This window comes from Panthera leo, chromosome D4 (assembly GCF_018350215.1).
Source record: "Panthera leo isolate Ple1 chromosome D4, P.leo_Ple1_pat1.1, whole genome shotgun sequence".
Lineage (NCBI taxonomy): Eukaryota > Metazoa > Chordata > Mammalia > Carnivora > Felidae > Panthera > Panthera leo.
This window is the reverse complement of record NC_056691.1, coordinates 16,761,134-16,786,458: the sequence shown is the minus strand read 5'-3', so window position 1 is coordinate 16,786,458 and position 25,325 is coordinate 16,761,134. Positions and strand designations below refer to the sequence as shown.

Sequence of the window (25,325 nt, the reverse complement as noted above, 5' to 3'; positions counted from 1 at the left end):
GGAGGTCCGTAGTGACATCGCTTCTCTCATTTGTCATATTTGAAATTTGTGTTTTTCTCTTCTCATTTCATGATCAATCTGGCTACTGGTTTATCTGCTTTATTGATCTTTTCAAAGAACCAGTTCTTGTTTTCATTGATTGTCTCTGACTACTATTCCATTGATTTCTGCTCTTTATTATTTTTTTTTTGTTCTGTTTACTTTGGGTGTAATTTGCTTTCCACCCCCCCCCCCCACCTTAGTTTGTTAAGAAAGAAGCTTTGGTCATTGATTTGAGACTGTCTTTTAATACAGGTACTTAGTGGTATAAAATCCCCTTTAACCATTGTTTTAACTATATCCCACAAATTCCAATATGTTATGTTCACATTTTCACATTTTATTAGTGAATCTTTTTATTATTAGGAAGTCTTACTTCTGAGTTAGCATTCCATAGGACTTCACCTTTCCTGATCTTAATGTTCTGCCTCATTTTTCCGTATAATAACCTGGATGCATTTTTAAAAGCACCTCAGCTCTTTTTAGAATGAGAAGCTAAAGCAAAGAGATAAGTTTAAAGACAATTATGTAAAATTATCTTTTGCAGGAAGAGACTTAGCTTGGTAAAGATGACTCTTCTTTCAGGGAAAATGCTATGAGTTGCTGGAATCTTATGAAATATGAATTTGGTAGATTTATTTTTTGCAATGATTAAAATGACCAGAATTTAACTAGAAATTGCAACTGGGCTCAGGTACTAATAACTTGCATTTGTTTATTTCTTTGTATTTTGTCAATATACCTTATTTCTTCTCTGTCTCTGGTTAGTACATAAGGCAGCCACTATTGTTGGCTACCTGTTATTTTTTTAAAATTTATTTTAAATGTTTTATTTATTTTTGACAGAGAGAGAGAGAGGGAGAGGGAGAGAGAGAATGAGACAGAGCATGAGCAGGGGAGGGGCAGAGAGAGAGGGAGACATAGAAACTGAAGCAGGCTCCAGGATCTGAGCTGTCAGCACAGAGCCTGATGTGGGGCTCAAAACCATGAACCATCAGATCATGACCTGAGCCGAAGTCAGATGCTTAACCGACTGAGCCACCCAGGTACCTCTTGGCTACCTGTTATTTTAATGACAAAGGGAATGGGACTCACAGACATTTGTCCAAGTTCATGTAATGGACTCTCTACTGACTGAGCCAGCCAGGCACCCTTCAGTTTCACAAAACTGCTAAGTGACAAATCTAGTGTTCCAACACAAGCTCTTTTTACATCCAAGCCTTATTTTATTTTATTTTGTTTTATTTTATTTTGTTATTTTATTTTATTTATTATTTTTTTGCTCTGTGCCAGTGGTTCTCAAATTGTGGTCTCCTATGAGCAGTATTAGCATTACCTGGAAACTTATCAGACATTCAAATTCTTTCTCCTTCTAGACCTACTGCGTCACAGATCTTGGAGGTAGGACCCTGTGATCTGTGGTTTAGCATAGGCTTGAGTGATTCTGATTTACACTCAAGTTTGACAACTGCTGCCCTCCCCCCCCCCCCCCCCCCCCCCCAGTTCTCTGTCATGGCCACATATAGTAATTACATGGGTGCTTATGTCCTGCCTGCATGGCTGATAGGAGTTTTCAAAGATTTCCAGGTGATTCTAAAATGTGAAGCCAATGTTAACAACCACTGCTGCTCACCATAGTCCCTCTCTGAGTCACATTAATGGCTCAAAATGTTTTCAGATTAATGTCACGATGTTCCAACAAGTGTCTTTCCCTCCAGGTCATAATGGTTGATACCTGCTCCCCAAACGACCAGTTGAATTCCGAGCCAGGAGAAAGTAACATCTCAGAAGAAGAGGAGTGCAGCAAGAACTGGCTTACGGTGTCCAAATATAGTCAGATAAGTATGTAACAGTCTTGACTCTAGTAGGAGTTTCCTCACACTACCCGCAGACCAGTGGTAGTCCCTAATGTTCTTCTAAGTGGAGATGAGAGAATGAGAGGGTGGCGACACCCATTGAGGAGAATAGCTCTTTTCGATTTTTAACTTTGATGGAAAGGACAAAATTTCCATTCATTTAATGAAATAGTTGTTGCGATCCAGGAAAGAAAAATTAAGGAGTAGATAGTCTCATACTCAGAGCTGTTAAACCTGGCTCAGAGACTGTACTTCAGTCTGCTGTATGGAGTGGGGGGTTGTCTAATGTTATAAATTCTTCAGGTTCATGAGAGGTTGATACGGACCCTTGCACAGAACTCAGTGGGATGACTTCTTATTACTGCTGTCATACAGCATTTAATCCATGGGCAAGTGTCTCTTAATGGTGTTTGCAGAGGAGAAAAGATGAATCAACAGGCTACAAATGAAAACTATGAGGCAGGCAGAGAATGTGAAATAAGGCTGGACAGGTAAAATGAGGGCAGATTATGAACAGAATTGGTAGCAATGATCAGAACTTGGAACGTCCTGCATTACACAATAAGAGACCCTTATTAATTCTTTCACACATTTGAGGTTTATTCTTTTCTAAGCAAAGCCCGGTGCTAATGTTTGACAGGCAGCCCTCCGTGTAGGGATGCAGGGACCCGGGTTCCACCATGTTGTAGCTCGGTCATGTTCAACACAGGGCTCCCAAGATCTCTGTGGGGCACCTCCATGGCTACCATGGCAAGATGAAATGCGGTTGTCACCCATATTTTGTTTATCCGTTCGTCCATCAATGGACACGTGGGTTGTTCCCACCTCTTAGCTACTGTGAATAATGCTGTTATGAACATGGGTGTGCAAATATCTTCTTTGATGTGGCGTCTTCTGTACCTTTAGTTATGGAGTTTGTTCCGATGGTCTTCGGGTCAATTTCTGGGGTATTTAGGGTGATTCAGTAGTTACCTAGTTGTGGCCGTGGGAAGAGGCGAGCCTGGGGTCCTCCTACTCTGCTACCATCTTCCTCACACTCCCTTTTACTAATTTTTAAACAGAAGGAACTATGTGACCCAGGACTCATACAGATTTAGAATTACTTGAAAGACTAAACTTAAGGTACAAATAGATACTGTCTTGAAATCTTTGTTATTATGCTTCTTTAAAAACCTTGCTTTGTCCTATGGTTAGTTGTTTTCAACCATGGGGCTATTTTCTATACCTCCTACCTCTCTTCCCTGGGACATTTGACAATGTCTAAGGATATTTTTGGTTGTCACCAGTAAGGAAGGTGCAGGTACTCTTGACATCTGGTGGGTAGAGGCCAGGGATGCTGCTAAAAATCCTACAACGCATGGGACAGTCTCTCTGCTCCTGACAAGGAATCATCCAGCCCCAAATACTGGTGGATGAGAAACCTTGGTTTATATTTTAAAATACTCAATTGTCTACTAACTCACTGAGAATCAAGTGGACTCCAGCTGAAAGAGATATTAGAAATTATTCAGAACTCCCTTCATCTACAGATATGACTCAAAAAATATATATATATATTTGATATTATATATATATCTTATTTGATATTATATATGTAGTATGCAAAATAAAATATATTTATTATATATTATACTTTTTATAAATAGTCTAACCGATATTTAAATTATTATATATCTTTCTTAAATTATTCAAGTTCTTTTTTCATTGAGATGTAATTGACCTATGTAACATTGTATTAGTTTTATGTGTACAATGTAATGATTTGGCGTACATATATATTGTGAAATGTTTACTACAACAAGTTGAATTAACATTCATCACTTGACATAGTTACACTTGTTTTCCTTGTAATGAGAACTTTTTAAGATCTCTTCTCTCAGCAACTTTCAAATACACAATACAGTGTTGTTAACTACAGTCACCACACTACATACTACCTCGCCAGGGCTTACTTTTATTACAGCCGGAAGTCTGAACCTTGGGATGACCCCCCGCCCCCACCCATTCCACTCACTCCCCTCCCCAAGTTATTTAAGTTATTTCCATTGAATTTCAACTAGAGAAAGATGCAGGTAGCAGGAGGGTTCTGGAAAAGAATCTTGAGTCCAGTGATCAGAAAGGAAGACAAGATGTAGGGAAATAGGCTGAGTCCGTGTGTCTAGTTAATCTGACATTTACTGAGATTTGGTTAATCTGAATTAAGAATCTTTTCTTTTTTTTTTTTGTTTTTTTGAAATGTGTCCGTGTTAAGCATTAATTGAAAAAGAATTAAGGGGCGCCTGGGTGGCTTGGTCGGTTGAGCGTCCGACTTCGGCTCAGGTCATGATCTCGCGGCCTGTGAGTTCGAGCCCCGCGTCGGGCTCTGTGCTGACCGCTCAGAGCCCGGAGCCTGTTTCAGATTCTGTGTCTCCCTCTCTCTCTGCCCCTCCCCTGTTCATGCTCTGTCTCTCTCTGTCACAAAAATAAATAAACGTTAAAAAAAAAATTTTTTTTTTTAAAAAGAAAAAGAATTAAAAAAAAATTTGAGGGTTGGGTGATACCCTGTCAGCTCTCTTTAAATACAAGCTCTCGTCAAATACAAAAAGAAAAGTTCTGAGGAATTTAGCTATGAAAATGTAAAGTCTATTTTTAACTTTTCCTATAGGTATTTTAATTTTAATGTATTTTAATACATTGAAACCATATTGATCATAATTTTATGCTATTACAAAAATATCACGTATGACATTTTATGGTTTTTTTCCAATGGGTTTTTTGCACTTTGTGTGTGTGTGTGTGTGTGTGTGTGTGTGTGTGTGTGTATTTTCAGCATAAAATCATTAGGGGAGAAAATTACAACTGTTTTCTCCTACATTTAGCGAGGGACTCCCAAGCATTATTCTCAGAATTAATCCAATCCAATAATTAAATTATTATTGGATACCTACTATATGCCAGTGACTCTGCAGGTATCAGTGTAAAACATAATGACAATAATGATCCTTGTAATGTGTTTTTAAGAGAGAGATGATAATTAAACCTATCTGCTGGCATTCTTTTCTATCTTTTGTTTTTGTTTTATTTTATTTTTTTAAGTAGCCTACTATGATGCTTGATGCAGTTGTTAAGGAAGGATTCCTAACAATTTGGAATGAAAATTCCATGTGTTTTAAATAAAGCATGGACAATAGGGTACAGGAGAAGGTGAGTTTTAAAAAAAATTGCTAAAGGTTTTATTTTGTAGGAGGACAAGTCATGGATCATTTAATTCTTGACTTTGATAGAGAGCATACATTATTATAAATGTAAAAGAAACTACTGACAAATAGAAATACTGTAGAATATATAGCTTTCAACCATTTGAGAAAAAAGGGACAAAAGAATCTTGGTAACACTTGCTAAATAGAGAAAAAAAAACATGTTCAAATTTAGATGAACGTACTATGTTCAGATCTTTCTATTTAGGGATGTAATTTGAATGTAACACATTTTGATGTATTCTCTATTTTTTTTCTTCCTTTTAACAAGGTCTAGAACCCCCTATATATCAGAAAATGAAAACTAAAGAAATTGAACGGCATGCTGTACAAGTCAGTGATTATCTAAAGCAGTCTCAAGAGGTAAAAACATCTTATTTGATATTTAAAAAAATGTGTGCACACGCACTCTAACTCCTTGACTGTGTCTGTTTTACCTTTATGCCCCATAATTGGCTTCCTCTTTTTATTGGTATTACATTTAAATCTTTGCTTTGAATATATGCTCAGGTTGTTCACTCAGCCCCCAACCCCTGCCATTCTTTCCTTCTTCTCCATTCAATATATGTGTCCATCCAGTAATTTATCCTGGGCGTTTTTAACAGGAAAGATAAATAATTCAGGAATTTTTGTAATTGTTTCGAAATACATGAATGTTGCCACGTGGAAGAAAAATAAGGTATTTTCAATACGCTTTAAAAGGTGGAGCTAGAGTCAACATATAGAAGGTACCGGGAGGCAGATTTCAGCCCACTCTGAGGAGGAATTTTTAGCAATTGGAGCTTTCTAAGGATGGAATGGTTTATTTCTGGAAGCAGTAAGTTCCTTACTGAGAGTGGTTAGTCAACCAGGCTGAGCAAACATTTTTGCAGATGTGTTGGGGCGGGGCCGGGGGAGGGGTGGGATTTGGGCGTTGAGGGGTAAAGGGCCCTTTGTCTTTCTCCAACACTGAGGTTCTCTGATTGTGGTCTTGTGTTTCTCACATCTGCAGATATGTTTCTGTTTTACTACCATCCACCATGTGGGAAGTGTGATCTCGTTAGACTAATGCAAGAAATCTAATTTTGCTCTTGGTTTGCATGTTATTTCTATGAACTTGGGAACCGTATCCACAATACCTGTAGGAATGTATGCTAATGAGCTCATGAATGTAATTTGTAGAAGGTTTTGAAAACAAAATGTAAGACTGCTTGGAGGTAGGTGATTGGAGGCAAGAACATGTCTGCCATATCAAATCCTACTTTGCTACTTCCTGGGTTTCAGAGCTACGTATATTAATTAACCTCTGAGCTCTGTTAGCTATGTCTCTAAAATGGGGCTAATGCCATTCTTATGAGATTATTGGCAGTGGATAACAAAAATAACACCAGTGGAAACACCTAGAGTAATGCCTGGAGCGTACCAGGTTTCAAGAAGTAATAGATGAATCTAAGTAGAAAATAGAATGATAAGTTCAAGGTAATGTTATTCTAAATAATCATCAACCGAAACAATAATATCCTGATAGAAGTCATAATGATGTAATGATTGACGTTTCTTGTCAACTTCAACCTTCGTTCCTTCTTCCACGTCATTGACTATTCATTTCTGTGAAAACCTTTAATACATTACATTCTCTCTACGATGTCCCCACAAAAATAATTTCATTCTGCTTAAGTCAGTCAACACATTGAGTTATTCAGATATTGTGCTAACATTATGCATCTTTCTAACTTGAATTTAGTGCGTCCAGTAAAAGGGAAGTATTGAGCTAGAGAATGGGGGGGGGGGGGGCGGTAAAGAACTATGCCCTCGAAGGCGTGTGTATTGCAAATGTATTACCAGAAGCTTGGGGTAGGAGAATGCTGGGTGAATGTGCAATGACCTTTCCCTTCCACTCAGGATCTGAGCAAAAACTCCTTGTGGAGCTCCAGGAGCACCAGCTTCAATAGGAACTCCCTGTGAGTATTTCTAAATGTATGTTTTTAAAGCATCTTTGGCTTCTTTTTTCTTTAACATGATTGGGAACAAAGGTTTCATCGGGTCAGGAAAAGAGGGGGAAAAACGTGTTTGCAATGATAGTATTTTTCTCTTGGTAGCAAGAAGGAAAATCACTTATTCTCCAAGTTTTCCCATTTCTGGCACTAAGATCTCACCTCAGTGCCTTTTAAGAATATAATGAAACACATATTACCACAGCAGATTAAACATTTGCCTTTTCAGTGTCAAAAAAAGCACATGCAGAATAATGAGTATCCCAACTTCTCTGACAGATAAGATTGTGAAATTTGCGTTCAAGAGTAAGGACAAATCTGTCTGGCCTAAAGAAAAAGACTGAAAACCTGGTAGTTTTCTCTTTAGATTTTTTTTCAGATTGTTAATTTTAGTTTATGAGGTTTATCATTTTTATTTTTGGTTTCTCATGAACATCCTAAGTGTCTATCAAAGCAGTAACTCTTTGAGAAGGATGGAGACGTAGCAAAGGGAAGATAGGGGTCGGGAGAGAGAGAGAGAGAAAGAGAGAGAGAGAGAGAGAGAGGGAGGAGATAGAGAAGTCACATGGGTGTAGGCTTGAGTATTTTCCTGGAATTTTATTTATTCCGAGAAATAAAGTTTGAAAACCAGCCAAGCAAAATTATTGTATTGCATTTGTAGTGTTTTCTGGACTTCTCTAGTTACATCATCAAACTGTCTGTACAGCTGGGGGAACAGAATTCTAAACCATCTAACGTGTGAAGGCCAGTTGATCCTAAGCACTGGAATGCGACTTGCAGTTTTCAGCCAGCGCTATTTGAGATGGCCTTTCTTTCTGGAACTGCCATCAAGGTCTCTGTGTGCAAGCCTGCCTCTAGACTCCAAGTGCACATGACTTTCTCCTCCCAGAGGTTCAGTAGTTTGTGCTCATGCAGAGTACTGGGTTATTGCAGCATGAAATTAAACAATAATTGTAATTGTACTTTCTTCCCTAAGGACCTTCAATACTGGAGATATTCTTTGAATGCGTCTATTCAGACTTGCCTGTGGCCACTTGTGCACTTGAGCAGGGCAAGTAACAATTTACAGAGAGTTAATTTCAGTCCATGAACATTTAGGGGCCACGTGGGCTAATGAAACTGATTTGTAGGCTTGTCCGGAGACATTCACAGACTCATTTGTAGGCATCTGCTTTGCATAGTTCAGGAACCCTTTAGTTTAATTGATCCAGAACAACACAAACACAGTGAAGTCTTATATTGGTTAGCTTAGAGCGTGTGCAGTAAATGAATCACACACATATGTGGTATTCATTTTTCTATGAAAATAATCGCAGGGTTGCAAACCATTTCTCTATTGATAGAGATAGGGGTCAAACGACACTTCTTTCAAAGAAAATACACACACACACATACATATATATAGACATATAGACTCTGTATTGTTACTATTGCACACGCTTTTCCTTTTTCTGGTCATTGACAGATTTAAAGAATTATCTAAACAATTTTCGTTTTTCAAACAGGTTGAGAAGTTCAAATGGAGTTGACAGTAAGTTTTTGTATTTAAACATGTTATTTTTCATTTTATTCATGGTGAAGTTCACTGCCCTGTTGAGATTTTTGTAGTTCCTGAAGTTCTATTTATGATTTTGCCTATTATACGAAGTAGAAAGTTCAGTAGAAAAGTAGAAAGTTGATTGTCTTTCTCCACATAAATCAGGATTGATGTATGGTTTAAAGTTTTCTTTTGAACTGCCTATTTTTGACAGTGATTTTCCAATTTCCTCTGTGAGTGAGAGTGTTTCCACTGAGCTCATTTCAACTGTTCGACCACTCTTCCTGTCAATTAATGAGCTTTTACATATAGCTCATTAAGAGCTATTCATCTTATATGTGGATACCCTTTCCGTATGGTTCCTGTAGGCCTCTGTGCCCCAAGTGGCTGCGTAGGGCTAGGTCATGGGAGACAACACCCTAGCAAAACCACTCTCAAGGCTGTTCTCAAACTTCACCACAGCCTACAAGCTCCTTTCCATGTTCTTGACCTCTTGATGCAGATGGGGTTCCTTCTCTTCCACGGCCTTGTTCCATCCCACTTTCTCTGGTTTTCAGTAGCTCTTGCAATTGCTTCCTTCTCCTTCAACTACGTACATATTTAAGTCATTTTCTGTACCAAAGAAACAATAACTGTTTTCTCGATGTTACCGAGCTTCCAAACTGCCACTTCTATCCACCTCGAAATTAATGAGAAAGCATTAGCATTTGCTCTGCATAGTGCCTGTCCCCACCACTCTACTGAAGCTGCGTTCTAGATGCCAAATCACACAACCTTTTTTTTTTTTTTTTTTAGTCTTCATGGAACTTGTAGCATTTGCTGTTGACCATTTTATCCATTTTCAAAGTTTCTTGGAGGCTGTTCTTCCTGGGCTATTAATTGTATTACTCTGTTGCCTGGCGTTTCCGATCACTTACTCTTCCTTTGCCCAAACTGGGCCTCTTACTCATGTATACTGCCTTTCCCAGCCCACTCCTCTTAGCCATCAACTTCGTTTTCTAACTCCGTACTACCCCCACCTCCCGCCCCCCATCCTTACAAGGTGTCTGTTTTGCCCTACCCCACTGCTTCTGCCTTACAGCCTCCAACATTTATTTTCCTAAGTAAAAAAGTTTTGCCCTTTATTTCATGTTAGCATTCTGGTGGTTTCTCTCCCTTTGCACTTTCCCGTGTTCACCCTGGAATTACCTTCTGAAAGATGAACCGTCACTTATGTCCAAGCTTCCAGGGACTTCCCGTTACCTACAGGATTGGCTGCAAATTCCTTAGTCCTTCTCGGTGCTTTCGACAGCCTGGCCCTCATCCACATTTCCAGGCTCAAGTTCATTCTTTAGGTCAACATTTCTGCCACATAGAATATGACCACCTTCCTATGCACCCCTCCACTTGAGTGCCTAGAAGACATCTCAGGCAAAATGCACCCTCTCCTTCCTCACTCATCTCTGGAAATGACAACTCCATCCTTCCAGTTGCTGAGGTCAAAGTCTTGCCATCGTATTTCACTCCTGTTTTCCCGCATCCCCGCTTCCAACCCATCCCTCAAAATATATCAAGAATCTGACCATTTTGCTACCCCCATGTACCACTCTTCATCTTGACCCTGGGTTACAGGATGGCCTCCAAACTATTGCTCTCTGACAGTCAATTTCCAGAGTGTAGCCAGAATAACCCTTTTAAACTGAGATTCTAATCAAGTCACTCTTCTGCTCCAATGGCATCTCATCACACTCTGTAAACTTGAAGTCCAAACAGGCTCTACAAGGCCCTACTGATCTGCTGCCCCTCCTCCCACTCTCCAAACCCGTTTCCTCTCGGCACCGTCCACTCTGGCCACACTCTCTATGGTCCTGCCTCTGGGCATTTGCACCTGCTGTCGCCTCTACCTGGAATATTTTTCGTTTTGCCATATGACTATCCCTCTCTTCCTTCACGTCTCTGCTCACATTTTACCTTATCACAGAGGCCTTGCCTTTGCCACCCTTAAAATAATAGCCTCCCTGTCTCCCACACTTTCTAACCCTGTAGCTTGAATATATGTAATACTGTATGCACTATGTATTTACTTGTTTATTTATTTTCCTTTTACTAGAATGTAGCCAGAGATTTTACCTGTTTTTTCTTTTTCTTTTGTTTTTGTTTTTTTTTTGTTTTTACTGCTCCTCTCTCAAGCACATGGTAGGTGTGGAATAAATATGTTTTGAATGAATGTGAACAGTTCCTTCCCACAGTTCCTTAAATGGTGGAGCCAGAACTGAAACTCAGCTTTCTCAGATTCAGATGTCCATACTCTTGAAGAATATCACATTGGCATGCCTGGGTGGCTCAGTCGGTTAAGTGTCTGACTTCGTTTCAGCCCAGGTCATTGCCTTATGGTTTGTGAGTTTGAGCCCCGCAAAGGGCCCCGTGCTGATAGTGTGGAGCCTGCTTGGGATTCTCTCTCTCTCTCTCTCTCTCTCTCTGTCCCTCTCTCACTCATGTGTGCTCTCTCCCTCTCAAAATAAATTTAAAAATTAAATCAAAAAAAGAATATCACATCGAGGAGCTCCTGGGTGGCTCAGTCGCTTGAGTGTCTGACTTCTGATTTTGGCTCAGGTCATGGTCTCAGGGTTGTGGGATCGAGCCCGTATCAGGCTCCGTGCTGAGCGTGATTTGCTCTCTCTCTCCCTCTGCCCCTCTCCCCCACTTGCATTCTCTCTCTCTCTCTCTCTCTCTCAAAAAAAAAAGTATCACATTGCTTGTCTATGAAGGTTCCATAAGTCTCTGTATACACCTCTATTACGTTACTTAGCCAACCGTGTTGTGACCATAGTTTACATGTCTTTTGCTCTCAGTATTTCACAGTTTCTTTTTTCAAGGGCAGAAGCCATAACTTATTCACATCTGTCTTGCCCAGCATGACCTATAGTGGCAGCTGAACACTTTTTAATTTTTATTATTGAGTGAACTGAGAAAGAAAGAAAGTCTTTTCTTTGCTGATGTTACTGTTTACCAAGCACCCCCAGAGGAAGGGATTTTTGTTCCTTTCCTTATCCAGCAACAAGAAGCCAGAGAGATCTGTGAAATTGGGCTCATTATGCTGCTTACTCTACTAGGTATAAAGAAGTTGCCACCGTGAGACTAAAGTTCTCCACTTTAATTTTAATTTTATGAAATGGCAAAACTGTTGCAAAGGATTTCTCTAGAGCCTTGTAATTTAGGACTTGAGAAGGTAGAAGGGAACCAGTTAAACTTGCGGGAGGTGTTCCCAACAAAGAAGTCCCTTGGCATCATGTTCCCCACCCACTTCTTTGTTTCTGGTGTATGCCTCTTAATTTGTTTTCATCAGTTTGTTGTCATTTTAGGTCAGTGAAGTGGACTGCTAATAACTTGGTATTAATAATGTCTTTATATGGGCACTGCGTCTTGGTGGGAGCTCAGAGAATTGTGCTCTGGGGATGTCATGAAGTGTGATGGGCAGCCGAGTGTCTTCCACAACCCAGAGGTGTAATTGGTTCAGAGGAAATACATCTTTGAGGCTAATATTACCTGTCTTTCTCCAATTCCCTATATAAACATGTTTGGAGATATTACATTGATGATTGGAAGCTGTCAGGATACCGTGCCCAATAACGTGGTTAAAGGATATTAGGCAATCTTTCTCAAAGACTGAGAAGCCATTGTGATTAACCTGTTCAATAATAAGTCTGAAGGCAATATATTCATAAGCATGTATTTATCACCAGCCACGTAATTAAAATGCCAATCTTCTCTACAATTGCAGAAATCTCAGCCTCCTTAAAAAGCCCTCAAGAGCCTCACCATCATTATTCAGGTAGGACACATGCACCTAGACATGTCAACTGAGCTAAACGTCTGTGATTCTGCCCTCGTGAACAGGAGTATTGATGAATTTTGAAGTATTGATACGACTCCCAACAAGATGTTATTCACTCTCATGAGAAGAGCATTCAGATTTCTTATCTTGCCATTTACTTGGGAAAACAAGTTGTTAGGATTTAAGAGAATATGGAATTAAAAAGCATTTTTGTCTGTATTTGCAAGTTCCAAATGGTGAAGGAGAAGGGTGACCTTGAGATTTAAAAAGTCCTTACAAGTCCGAAGCCAGAGATCTCCATATTTTGGATGGGGCCTAAAACTAGCTCTTTGAAGGAGGATTTTATACCCTCCCTGGCTCTCAAGTGAACATAACCACCGAATGAATGCCAACCCCACTGAGTAAGTTCAACAAAGACACCTTACAAGGATGTCATTAAACAAGATGTCAAGGGTCTTGACTCTCATAAGCAACATTGCTTCACGGTGCTTCAGTTGTCTTTCTTTCAGAGTGGGAGTAATTGTACTTGCCCTTCCTGAGGAACAATCTGCCAAAGGGCTAGTAAGAATTAAGAGGGAAACACTTTGAAATGCAAAGCGATGTAACAACCAACTGGACTTGTGCCATTGGTTGGTCTTCTGCGTGTCATTGCTGTCAGCACTGGATGAGATGATACACAGCCAAGCCTTTTACATGGTCTTTTTTACACAGCTCAGCACGTGGGTGAGAGTTTATTGGTGTGACAGTTACCGTTACTATCATATCAAGGTCATGTGTTCAAGGTCCACTAATAGACTGCCTTTTCCTCAATTCTCCTCCGTAGTGAATAGTGTTTCAGTGGATTCCAGACTCCACATTCTAGGCTCTTATAACTGGGTCTTTCAGCTCAGCAGTAATAATCCAATATTTTGACTCCAGCTGTCAACTCTAGAAAGTCTCGTGAAGAATACTGGAACTCATATTGACTCTGATCTGTTAGGATACGGCTCTTAACAGGAAGATGCAGATCACTTGCTTCTAATTAAAAGTGGTCTTCGGTTCTCTCTGGGAAAAGAAGGTGAACTGTGCAAAGTCAACAGTAGATGTCCCCACAGTCCACTGTGCGTTAGATTTGCTCTGGAAAAGACCGACCAGAGAAGGAAGACCACAGAATGCTCTCTAAAGGAAAGTTCCACATATGTATGGATTAGTCTCTGATGTGATGTTCGGGAGAGTGGAAGTGACAGCCCTACCTCGGACGATGTTATGTAACCTCATATAGTTCGTAAGACTGGGGTATACTTCCCGTTGAAGGCATAGTTTCTTTTTAAAACTGGGTTGTGGGTAATATTTTTGATGAAAGCAAAAGTGAGGGGTCTTTGAAATGAACATTTTCTGTGTTGTATGAGTAGATTGATGTGGGGGAGGCTTGCTGTGCATTCGATCCACTGACGCATACTTAAAATAGTAAATCTCTTTTTGTTTGCAGCCATCGAAAGGAATAATTTAATGAGGCTTTCTCAGACTATACCATTTACACCAATCCAACTGTTTGGTGAGTGCCATTTCTACCTTCTTGAGGCCGTGCCAGGGCAGAGGCATAACATCTGAGAAGCAGAAACCATTTTGCATCGTTTTAGCTGAAGATTTTGCTTTGCTAGTGGTTGCGGTTTAGTGAGACGAATTTCCTAAAGTGGAAATTCTTGTTAACTGCCTAGCCAGCATCTAGGGTCAAAATCTAATGCTGTAGGGATGGGACCGATAATGAACAGCAGTTGGGAAAAAAGCAATAATGTTGCACCTGGCATTCACTGATGTAAGGCTGGAAGTAGGAGAGAAAAGAACCATCCAACCATGTGTAATAAACACAGAAGAAAGAGATAAATGTCAATACGGTAAAAACTAACAGGCATCTGAAGGGAAATGCTTTGTGTATTGTTTTTTTGTTTGTTTTGTTTCATGTAAACTAATTGCTCTTAGCTCAGAGAGTAAATGCCGCTTTTAAAGGCTGAAGTAGTAAGGAAAAACAAGCTCGCATTAAGCCAAGACTACCACGAGTCTTGCTGTCCAGCCAGCTGACAATGTAACAACTCTGTCCTAGATCTTAGTTCTCTTCATATGGGGACAGATCAGGTGGCTTCTGATCAGGGACGCAAAAGCCTTCTCCTTCCTCATGACTCCATGGCTAGTTCTGCAACTTAGGAGCTCTGCTCTAAATCCTCTAAGTATTTAAGTATTTAGAAGTCTAAAGAGACCGTCAGTGGCATTTATCTGGGTACCAACAATAAGTATTCGAATTATTTATTGAGTATTGAATAAGAATTACCTAGACATATTTTTTTGGTAAGCAATTCAATGCAAGAGTGAGTAAATAGATTCCTTTCTTGGTAAATCAGTATCGTGTTAGCAACAAAACAAAACAAAATGGGCATTTAAAGCAGATGTATAAGGAGAAAATCAAACACAGGTTGGGCAGAAACTGTGTCTAGAATATGTTCCTTCTGTTATGAAGCATTAAACACTGTATTAGGTGGAGTCTAAGACTCCTAATACAGGAACACTGTATTAGGTTCCATTAAAAGTGGAAGTTATCTAGCAGTTATAAAGAGCATTTTGTGTCTAAAATCTATTAAGTGGGCTTGAGTTGGTATCTGAGGTTCTAGTTCACGTTAGTGAAGTTAACATATTTAATCTTTACAGCCACCCAGTGAGGTGAGCATTATTTTCACCTTCATTTTACTGCTGAGGAAAGTGAGGCTTTCAGGAACTTGTCTAAGGGCACAAAGGAAGGAGGGGGAGGCTCTGGGATATGACCTTGGTGCTAACTCTAGCTGTGTTTAAACCATGAGTTCTCAGTAGGGGTAATATCACCCCTAAGGGAGCAGAAACTTCTTTTTATGTATAAAGCACAGGTATCTCTATCTCTATATCTGTATATATCTGTATATGTCTGTATGTAAGTATGTATATTTCTATGTATATATTGTATGTACATGTCATTATACACACACACACACGTACAGTACATGCATGTATCAGTACATGTACATACACACAGTGTATTTTTAGTATTAAAATGTCATGGAAGGGGGAATTAGGGAAAAATCTAATAAGGCTTTAAAGGGGATGGTAATGAAAACACAGGATTAAACTATCTCTTTGGACGTATTTGTATTTAACAAAAGAAGCATAGCTCTGCTACTTTGATTTTCATTTTGTCTGGTTATAGTTTATAATAAGAACAATTTAATTCTTATATATCAGCTGATGCTTTGTCCCTTCCTCCTCCCTCCCTCTCTCTACCCCTGCCCTTTATGAGACAATAATGTGGCCAAAATCCATGCTTCTGTTCTGTACTTGTTCCTGCAGAGGTGAAATTCCCATTCTCTTCTGTTCACTGGGAAACGGAATGAATTCTGAGTTGTTATTTGGGACGCCGTCCCTGTCAGACATGAGCTACCATTGAACTTCTCACCTGTACTTCTTTTTGTAGCAGGAGAAGAGGTAACTGTCTACAGGCTGGAGGAGAGTTCCCCTTTGAATCTTGGGAAAAGCATGTCTTCTTGGTCCCAGCGAGGGAGAGCCGCAATGATCCAGGTGCTGTCCCGAGAGGAGATGGGCGGCGGGCTCCGCAAAGCCATGAGGGTCGTCAGCACCTGGTCCGAGGATGATGTTCTCCGGCCAGGGCAGGTTTTCATCGTGAAGTCCTTTCTACCTGAGGTTGTGCAGTCATGGCACAGAATCTTCCAGGAGAGTACTGTGCTTCATCTTTGCCTCAGGGTAAGTCCGAGACCCAGAGCCCAGCTGGATAGGTCAAAGAGTGGCGTTCTGGCTACATCCTGATTGGAGACCGTTATCCTCAACCCAGAGGATAGCCTGTTCTGTTCTGGAAGTGGTGGCATTTCATTATTTTTGTTTTGTAGAGCTTTTCCTTTTGGAATAGAGCGGTCGGAGCTGAATGAGGCTAAAAATCACACTGGGGAGGCCTTGAGTGTTTCTGTGATCATTGATCAGCATGCATATGATAGCAAACTAATATTTTTGTCAATGCTCCCAATTTCGTAGGAAATTCAACAACAAAGAGCTGCTCAAAAGCTTATCTATACTTTCAACCAAGTGAAACCACAAACCATTCCCTACACGCCAAGGTGAGTATAGGGAATAAGGGCACCCCAGTCCTTCATTTTAAATAGGAACTTCTCTCAATTTCTTCTGAGCCCTGTTAGTCATGAGAAATGCCAGACCCACAGGGTAGTTCTCCACAATCTTCTTTTTGGGTTATTCCTTCCACAGTCCCAGAGACTGGTAACAAGAAAGGTAGGTGTCCCAGGAATATCTTGGCTTAAACACTGAAGTTATGTGAGTGGAAGAGAGAAGTTCAGGCAGAGACCATGACTAACTTCTCAGTTACATGAAACAGGGAGACCCTACATGTCGTTACTAAGGTCCGGGAACATTATGGAAGAAAAACCTTTCTATTTTAAGCAGTTTCTTCCCCTAATATCTTAGAGAAATTAGGGAACTTTATGAGAATGAACTCTTGTTACTTTTGCTTGAGTGTCTCAAGATGCTTGCGTTAGGGAGATGGATCATAATTCGGTGCTGGGGATTATGGTCAAGTTTTATTGTTTCGTTTTTAAGGAACTCTATAGAGCATGGCAAGAAAAAAAGTTGAGTCCAGTACTCATAAGGGATTTGGAAGGTTTCCTCAAAGAGAAGGGAGGTCGGTTGGCATGGGAAAATCTCTCAATCTTTGCATTCTGTCCCTGCCACAGAAAGGCAAGGGCATGTTCATTGAGGCTGCCTCGAGCGAGAGTTAGATAATCTTCCCTGCTGCTGACTGTCTGGTAACGTGAGTTTCACCTTTGCTGCCTTGTGGGGACTCACTGGCCTCCTTTTCACCCTCACAGGTTTCTGGAAGTTTTCTTAATCTACTGCCATTCGGCTAACCAGTGGTTGACCATTGAGAAGTATATGACGGGAGAGTTCCGGAAGTACAACAATAACAATGGTGATGAAATTGCCCCCAGCAACACGTTGGAGGAGCTGTTGTTGGCTTTCTCTCACTGGACCTATGAGTATACCCGGGGAGAGCTGCTGGTTTTAGATCTGCAAGGTGATTGATCGCCGAGGACTTGATAAAAAAAGCATGAGGCACAGTTCAGGAACCATTGACCAGGGATCCTTTCTGCATGTCGTTGTCAGCTACATTTGACCCTGGCTCTTTCTTTGCTCAAAGCCATAGTTAAGGTCTTTCAGTGGAGACATTCCCTGATAGTGTATGCTTTCTTCCCCTTGATTTGAACACCGAAAGATGATATCAATTTTCCGAGTGTATTTATTATTTGTGAAACTGTGCAGAGGGTGAGAAAACAGGCAGGTGTCCCAAGAAATCTTGCAAGAACCAGGATGGACAATGTATTGAGTTGCCCTACCTGGCTTTGAAGGGAGGTAGGACCATTTATTTCAGAGACTTTGGACAGTGGTGATCATGAGCCCCTACTATGTTGCTTCCCATTTAGCTCCAGAGAAAAATATAGGCTGATGATTAGCTGCCTAAAATTTAAGTACGCCTGAAACTTTGATCTCAACGGGGAATGAATTTTGTACCAAATTTTCTAGTTTTATGGCTTTATGGCTGGAACTTAACATTCATAACAGCACTTAGACATGTGTTTATACACACAAGAAAGTAATTTCTGGGGGCATTTTTCATGATTTTGAGCTCAATGCTTTAGTAGTTTATAGTTTCCCTTGCTCTCTTTGCTGTGTACCTTGATATGACAGTTCATGAAAGTACAAACTCAGTCTGAGAGAGGCGACATAGTACACTCATATTTAATGGAAGCCTCTGATCAGCGAGTCTCTCCACTGTCAACCTCCTGTGTGACTTAAAATCCTGCAGCACAAAACTGAGTATTTCCAGCAGGCTTTCCGTGAAGACACAGAACAAAATATGTATTAAGGTCAAAGTTTAGTCCTTGGGCTCACTCACTGGGGCTTTGGTTTTAAATAGGGGATTTAGTCCAGGAAATTTCATAGAAGTTATCGGACTTAATCCTAGAAGCAGCACCTCAAGGTAGATATTATGGGGAATTTAGGCCCAGGAGGTTTATAAATGTTATTTATTTTGAGAGAGTTAGAGACAGCCTGAGTGGGGAAGGGCAGAGAGAGGGAGAGAGAATCCCAAGCAGGCTCTGTGCTGCCATCGCAGAGCCTGACGTGGGGCTTGAACTCACGAACCGTGAGATCATGACCTGATAGGCCCAAAAAGTTTAAATAACTTGCGCAAAGTTGCACAGCTCCTAAAGAGGGAGCCAGGATGCAGACTGAAGCTGTTTTGACCATCTATGTTCTTTTCTTCTCATGGTACTGTCTTTTGTTTCTTTACGAGTTTCAGAGGACATAACCATGTTATGGTTCATTTAAACAGATTGGGCTTATCCCTTGTGCTCTCTGACTTCCCTACCTCTCCAATCCTGGGATTCTGCACCGGAAGCCAGGCTTGGAGGCTGGGCACAGTCAAGATAAATAATCCTGAGGCATCGTGAGCAACATCCAATACATTTTGATTGAAATTTGTACCATGTGCTCAAGGATGTGTATAGACTTTTTAAAGTACACATAAGTCCTGCTGTCTTTTCAGATCTGTACTGTTTGCAGAGTTGAGTTATATTTCTAACCCTCAAACACAATATTTTAGGAAGCAATATAAACAAAAGTTAAAACAGTCAACATGATTCAGCTTTTAAACCAGCAAGTACGTGATCCATGTAAACTCAGCATGCTGGTGCCCAAGGCATCTGCTTTTGTAGCTCATGTTGGAGAGAGGTTGATTGTTTTCATCTGTATTTGAGTCTCTCTGCTTTGAGTTTTGGGTGGAGTTGTTTAAAAAGAAAAAACAAAAACAAACAAACAACAAAAAAAAAACAACCAAAGAAAAACTTTAAGGAATTAATGATGACTCTTTAGTGTGTTTTGTATTCCACTTGAATAGGTTTTTCTTTAATGATGTTTATGTTTGGGGATTTTTATGTCTCTAAGTAATCCAAAGTGACATTAAACAGAACAAATGCTGCGTTGATAGTCTTGGGGGGGAAATGGAATTAACTTTATTCTTTTACTGGGCAATTATGTGAATTGCAGAACTAGGCCACTCCAAATAAACGATGTCAAAACACTGACCTTCAAAGAAGAGGAGAGTGGACATCATAGAACAAGCATGAAGAAATTGAGATACTTATTGGAGGGTTTTGGTCAGTTGGGGAGGCCTGAATTTATGGAAGAATATGAGTCCTATAATAGTAACTATAAGCAGTTACATTACTACTACCAGCAGCTGACATCTACCAAGTATTTATTTTCCGTCAGGCACTTGGGTGAAGACTTCATGCATTATGATATTTAATCCACACCAAGTTGGAAAGGAGAAATGGGGAGAATATATGTATTCTTAGAATACCTTAATGGTTTTTGGTTCAGTTTCGTATTTGATTGGTTAGTATTGTAGTCTTTGGAGAGATGATGGTACCTTGTTCAGATGGGTTCGGAGTGGGTAGAGATTGAGAGACCTACTGGCAGCAGTTTGGAGAAAGAGCCCTAGGTCGACAGTGTTAGGGTCTGACTCCTGGCTTCACCATGAATTAGCTGTGTGACCAGGGGGCAGCCACCTTGAGTCCCACTTTCCTCATTTGTAATGGGAGAGATAATATTATGCACTTAACTCATTGTTAACCCCTTATGTTAAGGAGCTGAAATGAGGCAAGTTCTTGACACATAGTGAGTCCTCATTAATGTCATTTATTGTTGTTAGTAGTAATCTTTGTGTGACTCTTTATATTTATTTATTTATTTATTTATTACTTATGTGTTTTTTGGGTTTTTTTTGGTTTTTTTTTGTTTGTTTTTTTTTTGATAGAGAGTGTATGCATGAGTGTGTGTGCAGAGACAGAGAATCCCAAGCAGGCTCTGTGCTGTTAGCATGGAGCCCAATGACTCACCAGCCGTGAGATCATGACCTGAGCCGAAAATCAAGATTCGGACACTTAACCGACTGAGCTACCCAGGCACTCCAAATCTCTGTTTGGCTTTTTAAAATGGAAGCGAATCAGGGTGTCTGGGTGGCTCAGCTGGTTAAGTGTCTGACTTCGGCTCAGGTCATGATCTCATGATTGGTGGGCTCGAGCGGACAGCTCAGAGCCTGGAGTCTGCTTCGGGTTCTGTGTCTCCCTCTCTCTCTGCCCTTTCCCCACTCATGCTCTGTTTCTCTGTTTCAAAAATAAATAAACATAAAAACATTTTTTTAAATGGAAGTGAATTGTCATCAGCTTGCTGTGACTCCCTATTGCTTTGGGAGAAAGAAGGAATGAGGAACACTCTGGCAGTTTTTCTTTTTCTTTTTCTCTTCTCTTTTCTACTTTCTTCCAAAGGAGTGCCAATCACTAACCCAGGAGTTGCCACACTGGGCTTGGATGCTGAACTCTAAGGAAAGGCTTGACCAATTTCTTTTTCTTTCTTTCTTTCTTTCTTTCTTTCTTTCTTTCTTTCTTTCTTTCCTTCTAATATTTATTTATTTTTGGGAGAGTGCAAGCAGAGGAGGGAAAGAGAGAGGGAGACAGAGGATCTGAAGCTGGCTCTGTGCTGATAGGTTTGATAGCAGTGAGCCCAATGTGGAGCTCAAACTCATGAACCGTGAGATCATGTCCTGAGCCAAAGTCAGACGGCCAGCCGACTGAGCCACCCAGGTGGCCCAAGGCTTGACCAATTTCTGATCACTTGCAATTATACTGTAGTTTTCCAGTTTCTTTCCATTTAAAAATCCTACATATGAAGGCCTGCCTCATCATCATTAGATGTGAAATCCAACATTTAATCCCCAGCAATAGCAATGAAAAACAATGATACTTCAAATTACAGTGGTCTAGAGCATTCTTTTTTTAAAAACTCATTATATTTTTCAAAGAACTTTGGAAGTATAGGTTTTTATATTCAGCAAAGCACTTTCCAGAGTAAGCATTTGCATTAACACTGTCATAATGAATCCTGCTGTTACAAAGAAGGTAACTTATTTCCAAGATGTAGAAGCTCACCAATGTATCCCAACGTGGTTGGGATCAGAATGTACGTGTCTGGGTTTCTCACAAGGCCATGCTGCGTACTACGTGCACATGGGCATTTACCCTATTGAAGTTCGGTAAACACGTGCGATTGGGATTTTTGGACGTTGAAATGGCTAGTTTTCTTCCATATTTTCTCACTCACTAGAACGTTCCTTCTGCCATTGGAAGGCCCCAAAGTATGTATTTAGTAGTTACACTTTGAATCATCAGACTGGATTTAGGGATATAAAGGTTTGTGGAAATTCCACTCTCATTCTCCTTGTGGGATTTACTCATTAGGTAAATGAGATCATCAGAACATGATTTTACCAGTGGTAAGAAAATACAGTTTTACTTCACAAGAGGTCTTGATAGAAAAAAGATAATAAAAATAGCAGTTGGCATGTTTTAGCTTTCTCTGGGTCACTTTGCTAAGCAGCTTGTATACAATAGTTTACTGAATCCTCAGTAAGTGTATAAGATGAGGCCCATTATTCCGCACACTTTCAGATGAGAACATTGAGATTCAGAGAGATTAGAGAAGGTGTTCAGGTCACATAACTAGAAGACGACAGAGCCCATGAGTGGGACCCAATCCCTTTGACTCCTGCCTATCTAACACGCAACAAGGTTTAAAGTAAACTGGAGCTGATGTGATTTTGATAAGACGTTTTCTCCCCTATAAACCTCCTTTTCTCCCATCTATATGACCTCTTTAAGTACTCTGCATATTCCCAGCTTAAATTTACAGTTTCCTCAGCCATCAGCCTAAAGATTTCGTCATTGCTAGAAAGGTTCCGGCTTAAAGTTAGGTCTGAGCTTAAACATGAAAAGGATCTGTAGCCTTTAGTCTCTGTTGATGGTATTCGCACTTTCTGTCTGTTGTTCTGTTGAGGTACTACATCATTAGAAAAGCAGGGCCTCTCTAGGCTGTTCGTTCTTGTATCTATAATAAGAAAAGGTATAAAGAGCTTCCTGTGACTTTTTCTTTAAAAAGAACAAAGACCGAGCAAATCACATTTTACACACTTCCCCTTGAGCCTGAGTTTCAGCCTTACTGTTACTTTCCCTGTACAAAACCAGTGTACAAAGAGATTCTAAGCCAGAGGCTCTTAAAGAAAATTCAGAGGGTCTGTGAACTCTGATGAGACAACAAATTACACTATTATTTTCACTAACCTACAGCTGAAATTCATCATTTCCTTTGATTATAATGGAGACCACAAACCACAGTGGTATTAGGAGTACCCATGACTGTTTGCAATCGCAATTACCGATATTAACATAGCACTTTATGATGTTGGCAGATATCTCAAAACACTGTTATACTATGTATTACTTGATGTTACGGTAGTTATAGACTTGCACTAGATTCTGTTATTTAATGTGTTAATAAAGAAGCACATGTACTGCAGTATAATTTAAACATATTTTGATGACTGTATTTCAGTATCATTGGTTTCCTCTGCAATCTTATGTATTTAAATTATGCATTTTAAAACGTTATTCTGAGAAGGGGATCCGTTTTGTTTCCCCAGTCTGGCAAAGAGGGTCCTGACACAAAAATGCTTGGAAACTCCAAAAACAGGTTATTTTCCTAAGGAAGTCAGTTTCTTGGAGGAAAGAGCTATAAACTATAAGGGTTACATTTCCTTGTGAAAGATTTAACATATGGTAAAACATACCCAGCATGGCAGATATTACTACCATCAGAAACATCTCCCTCACCCTTTAAAAAATTTTTTTTAATGTTTATTATTTTGAGAGAGAGAGAGAGAGAGAGACAGAGTGTGAGCGGGGGAGGGGTAGAGAGAGAGGGAGGCACAGAATCTGAAGCAGGTTCCAGGCTCCGGGCTGTCAGCACAGAGCCCGACATGGGGCTTGAACCCACGAACCACGAGATCACGACCTGAGCCGAAGTTGGACACTTAACCATCTGAGCCACCCAGGCACCCCCTCACCCATTTTGTAACAGAGTCACTCTGAGTGTCAATTGCCATTTTGATCAGTGTTAGCACGAAATTACACTTACGCTATCCTTTTATGCTTTGGTGTCAATTTTTAAAAAAGTAATTAAAAAGTAAATTTTACTGGAGAAAACCATTTCAGAAAAATGCACACGACATAAGCATATCTTTCAAGGAATTTTCACAACTGAGACATATGTGTAACCAGCATCCAGATCAAGAATTTGGGAGCATGTATATTCTCCTGGATATAAATGCTGCGTATATAGCATTTAACGGGTGCCTTTGATGGCACAGTGGTTGTATCTGCAGAACCACACAGCACCTGGTGCCCTGCCGAGCACTGACGGACTCCACCTACAGAGGCCGTGGCCTCATGTGAGGGACACAGGCTTTAGCTCAATTCGAATCCTGTCATCATCACTCGTGAACTGTGCAGACTCTGACAAATTGCTTCATCGTCTTCGAACATCAATGTACTTATTGGCAAAATGAGGCTGTGAGGATGCTCATGCTTTCCCTTTATGGTAGCTGAGAATTAGAGAAAATATAATTAGAATGTCTAGTATAGACAAATGGTAAATGAATGATGGATACCACCATCAGTAACTGTGAATACATCGCCGAGACATTCATTTGTGGCCTCAAAGTTTATAATAGCATAACAGAGGGCGTTGCGGGAGACAGTGAATTTACTAAAATTTTCAAGCCCACCTGGACAGTTTTTATGGTACATTTAATTCACATAATGTCGAACTTACTACAGGGTGAATGCAAGTTTAAAGAAAGAAATTAAGATTCTGGTTATTGTTTTCTTGAGTTTCTGAGGAAGTGAAATCCCCATTTGCTAAATGCATTTTCTTTTTTCTTTGGAGGTGTTGGGGAAAATTTGACTGATCCATCTGTTATAAAACCTGAAGACAAACAGTAAGTTAATTTATGATGTTCTCATTTTGAAAATCGCACTTAACACGTTGTACATGGTTTTATCAAAATAATTTTTAAACATTTATATTTCTTGCCTAGCTCCTAGAAAGATTTTGAGGCAGCTTATGTTTTCATAGAAGCTGGATATCTGTATTGGATATATATCTATCTATATCGACCTCTGTCTAATACCATAAGATTTTTTTTTTTTTTTAAGGCAGAACTTAGGAAATGGGAACAAAAAGAACATATGGAAATAAGATGAAATTTGGAGTTAATACACATAAATGGAAAATATAAAAACCAATGCCGTAACCAATGCAAATTTAACTCTGAGTTTTCTGGTGGCCCAAACAAAAGAGAAATATGGGTAGGTTCAGCTTCTATAGGCTTTGACACAAAAACTGTTAGTGTCATAGGAGAAGCAAAGATTTCGTTGTTGTCTTCTCATTGGAGTCACTGCATCTCACGTCTTCGATCACATGCCTATAAATTGAAAGGCATCGAGTGTGCTATTCAGTCACAGCAAATCTACAAGAGGCCAAGAAAACAGGGCTTAAATATGAAGCATCAGACTGTCTGACTAAATTCAGGGATGCAGTTTAAATTCCACAGAAGAATGAGTCATCTGCCTGTCCTTTGAATTCCCATGGGCATTTGATCCCGGAAGTAGGCTTTGGGGAAAGTTTGGCAGCGGAGGGTCTGAGGTTTTATTCTTCTGTTAAAGGTGATCAAAGGGACTTTGATCAAAATGGTTAAGGACTGATCAAAATGGCCGACAACAGTGCTTCCCAAACATGAGCTTCCCTCACAATCAATCACCAGGAGAGCTGGTTGTGATTCAGTGGGTTTGGGGTGAGGTCAAATAAGGTAACAAGTTTCCAGACGATTCTGATGCT

At 40.0% G+C, this 25,325-nt stretch overlaps 1 protein-coding gene across 1 annotated transcript in view; it reads left to right on the top strand.

The window, feature by feature from the left end:
• Positions 1-25,325, top strand: part of TRPM6 (transient receptor potential cation channel subfamily M member 6) — a 201,257-nt gene that overhangs the window by 167,875 nt on the left and 8,057 nt on the right. The window contains exons 32-41 of the mRNA XM_042912014.1: positions 1,758-1,881; positions 5,403-5,494; positions 7,013-7,071; positions 8,610-8,635; positions 12,402-12,452; positions 13,924-13,989; positions 15,928-16,214; positions 16,500-16,582; positions 17,345-17,550; positions 24,375-24,426. Of these exons, the coding sequence (XP_042767948.1) occupies positions 1,758-1,881; positions 5,403-5,494; positions 7,013-7,071; positions 8,610-8,635; positions 12,402-12,452; positions 13,924-13,989; positions 15,928-16,214; positions 16,500-16,582; positions 17,345-17,550; positions 24,375-24,426 (1,046 nt within the window). The remainder of the gene's footprint in view (positions 1-1,757; positions 1,882-5,402; positions 5,495-7,012; positions 7,072-8,609; positions 8,636-12,401; positions 12,453-13,923; positions 13,990-15,927; positions 16,215-16,499; positions 16,583-17,344; positions 17,551-24,374; positions 24,427-25,325) is intronic.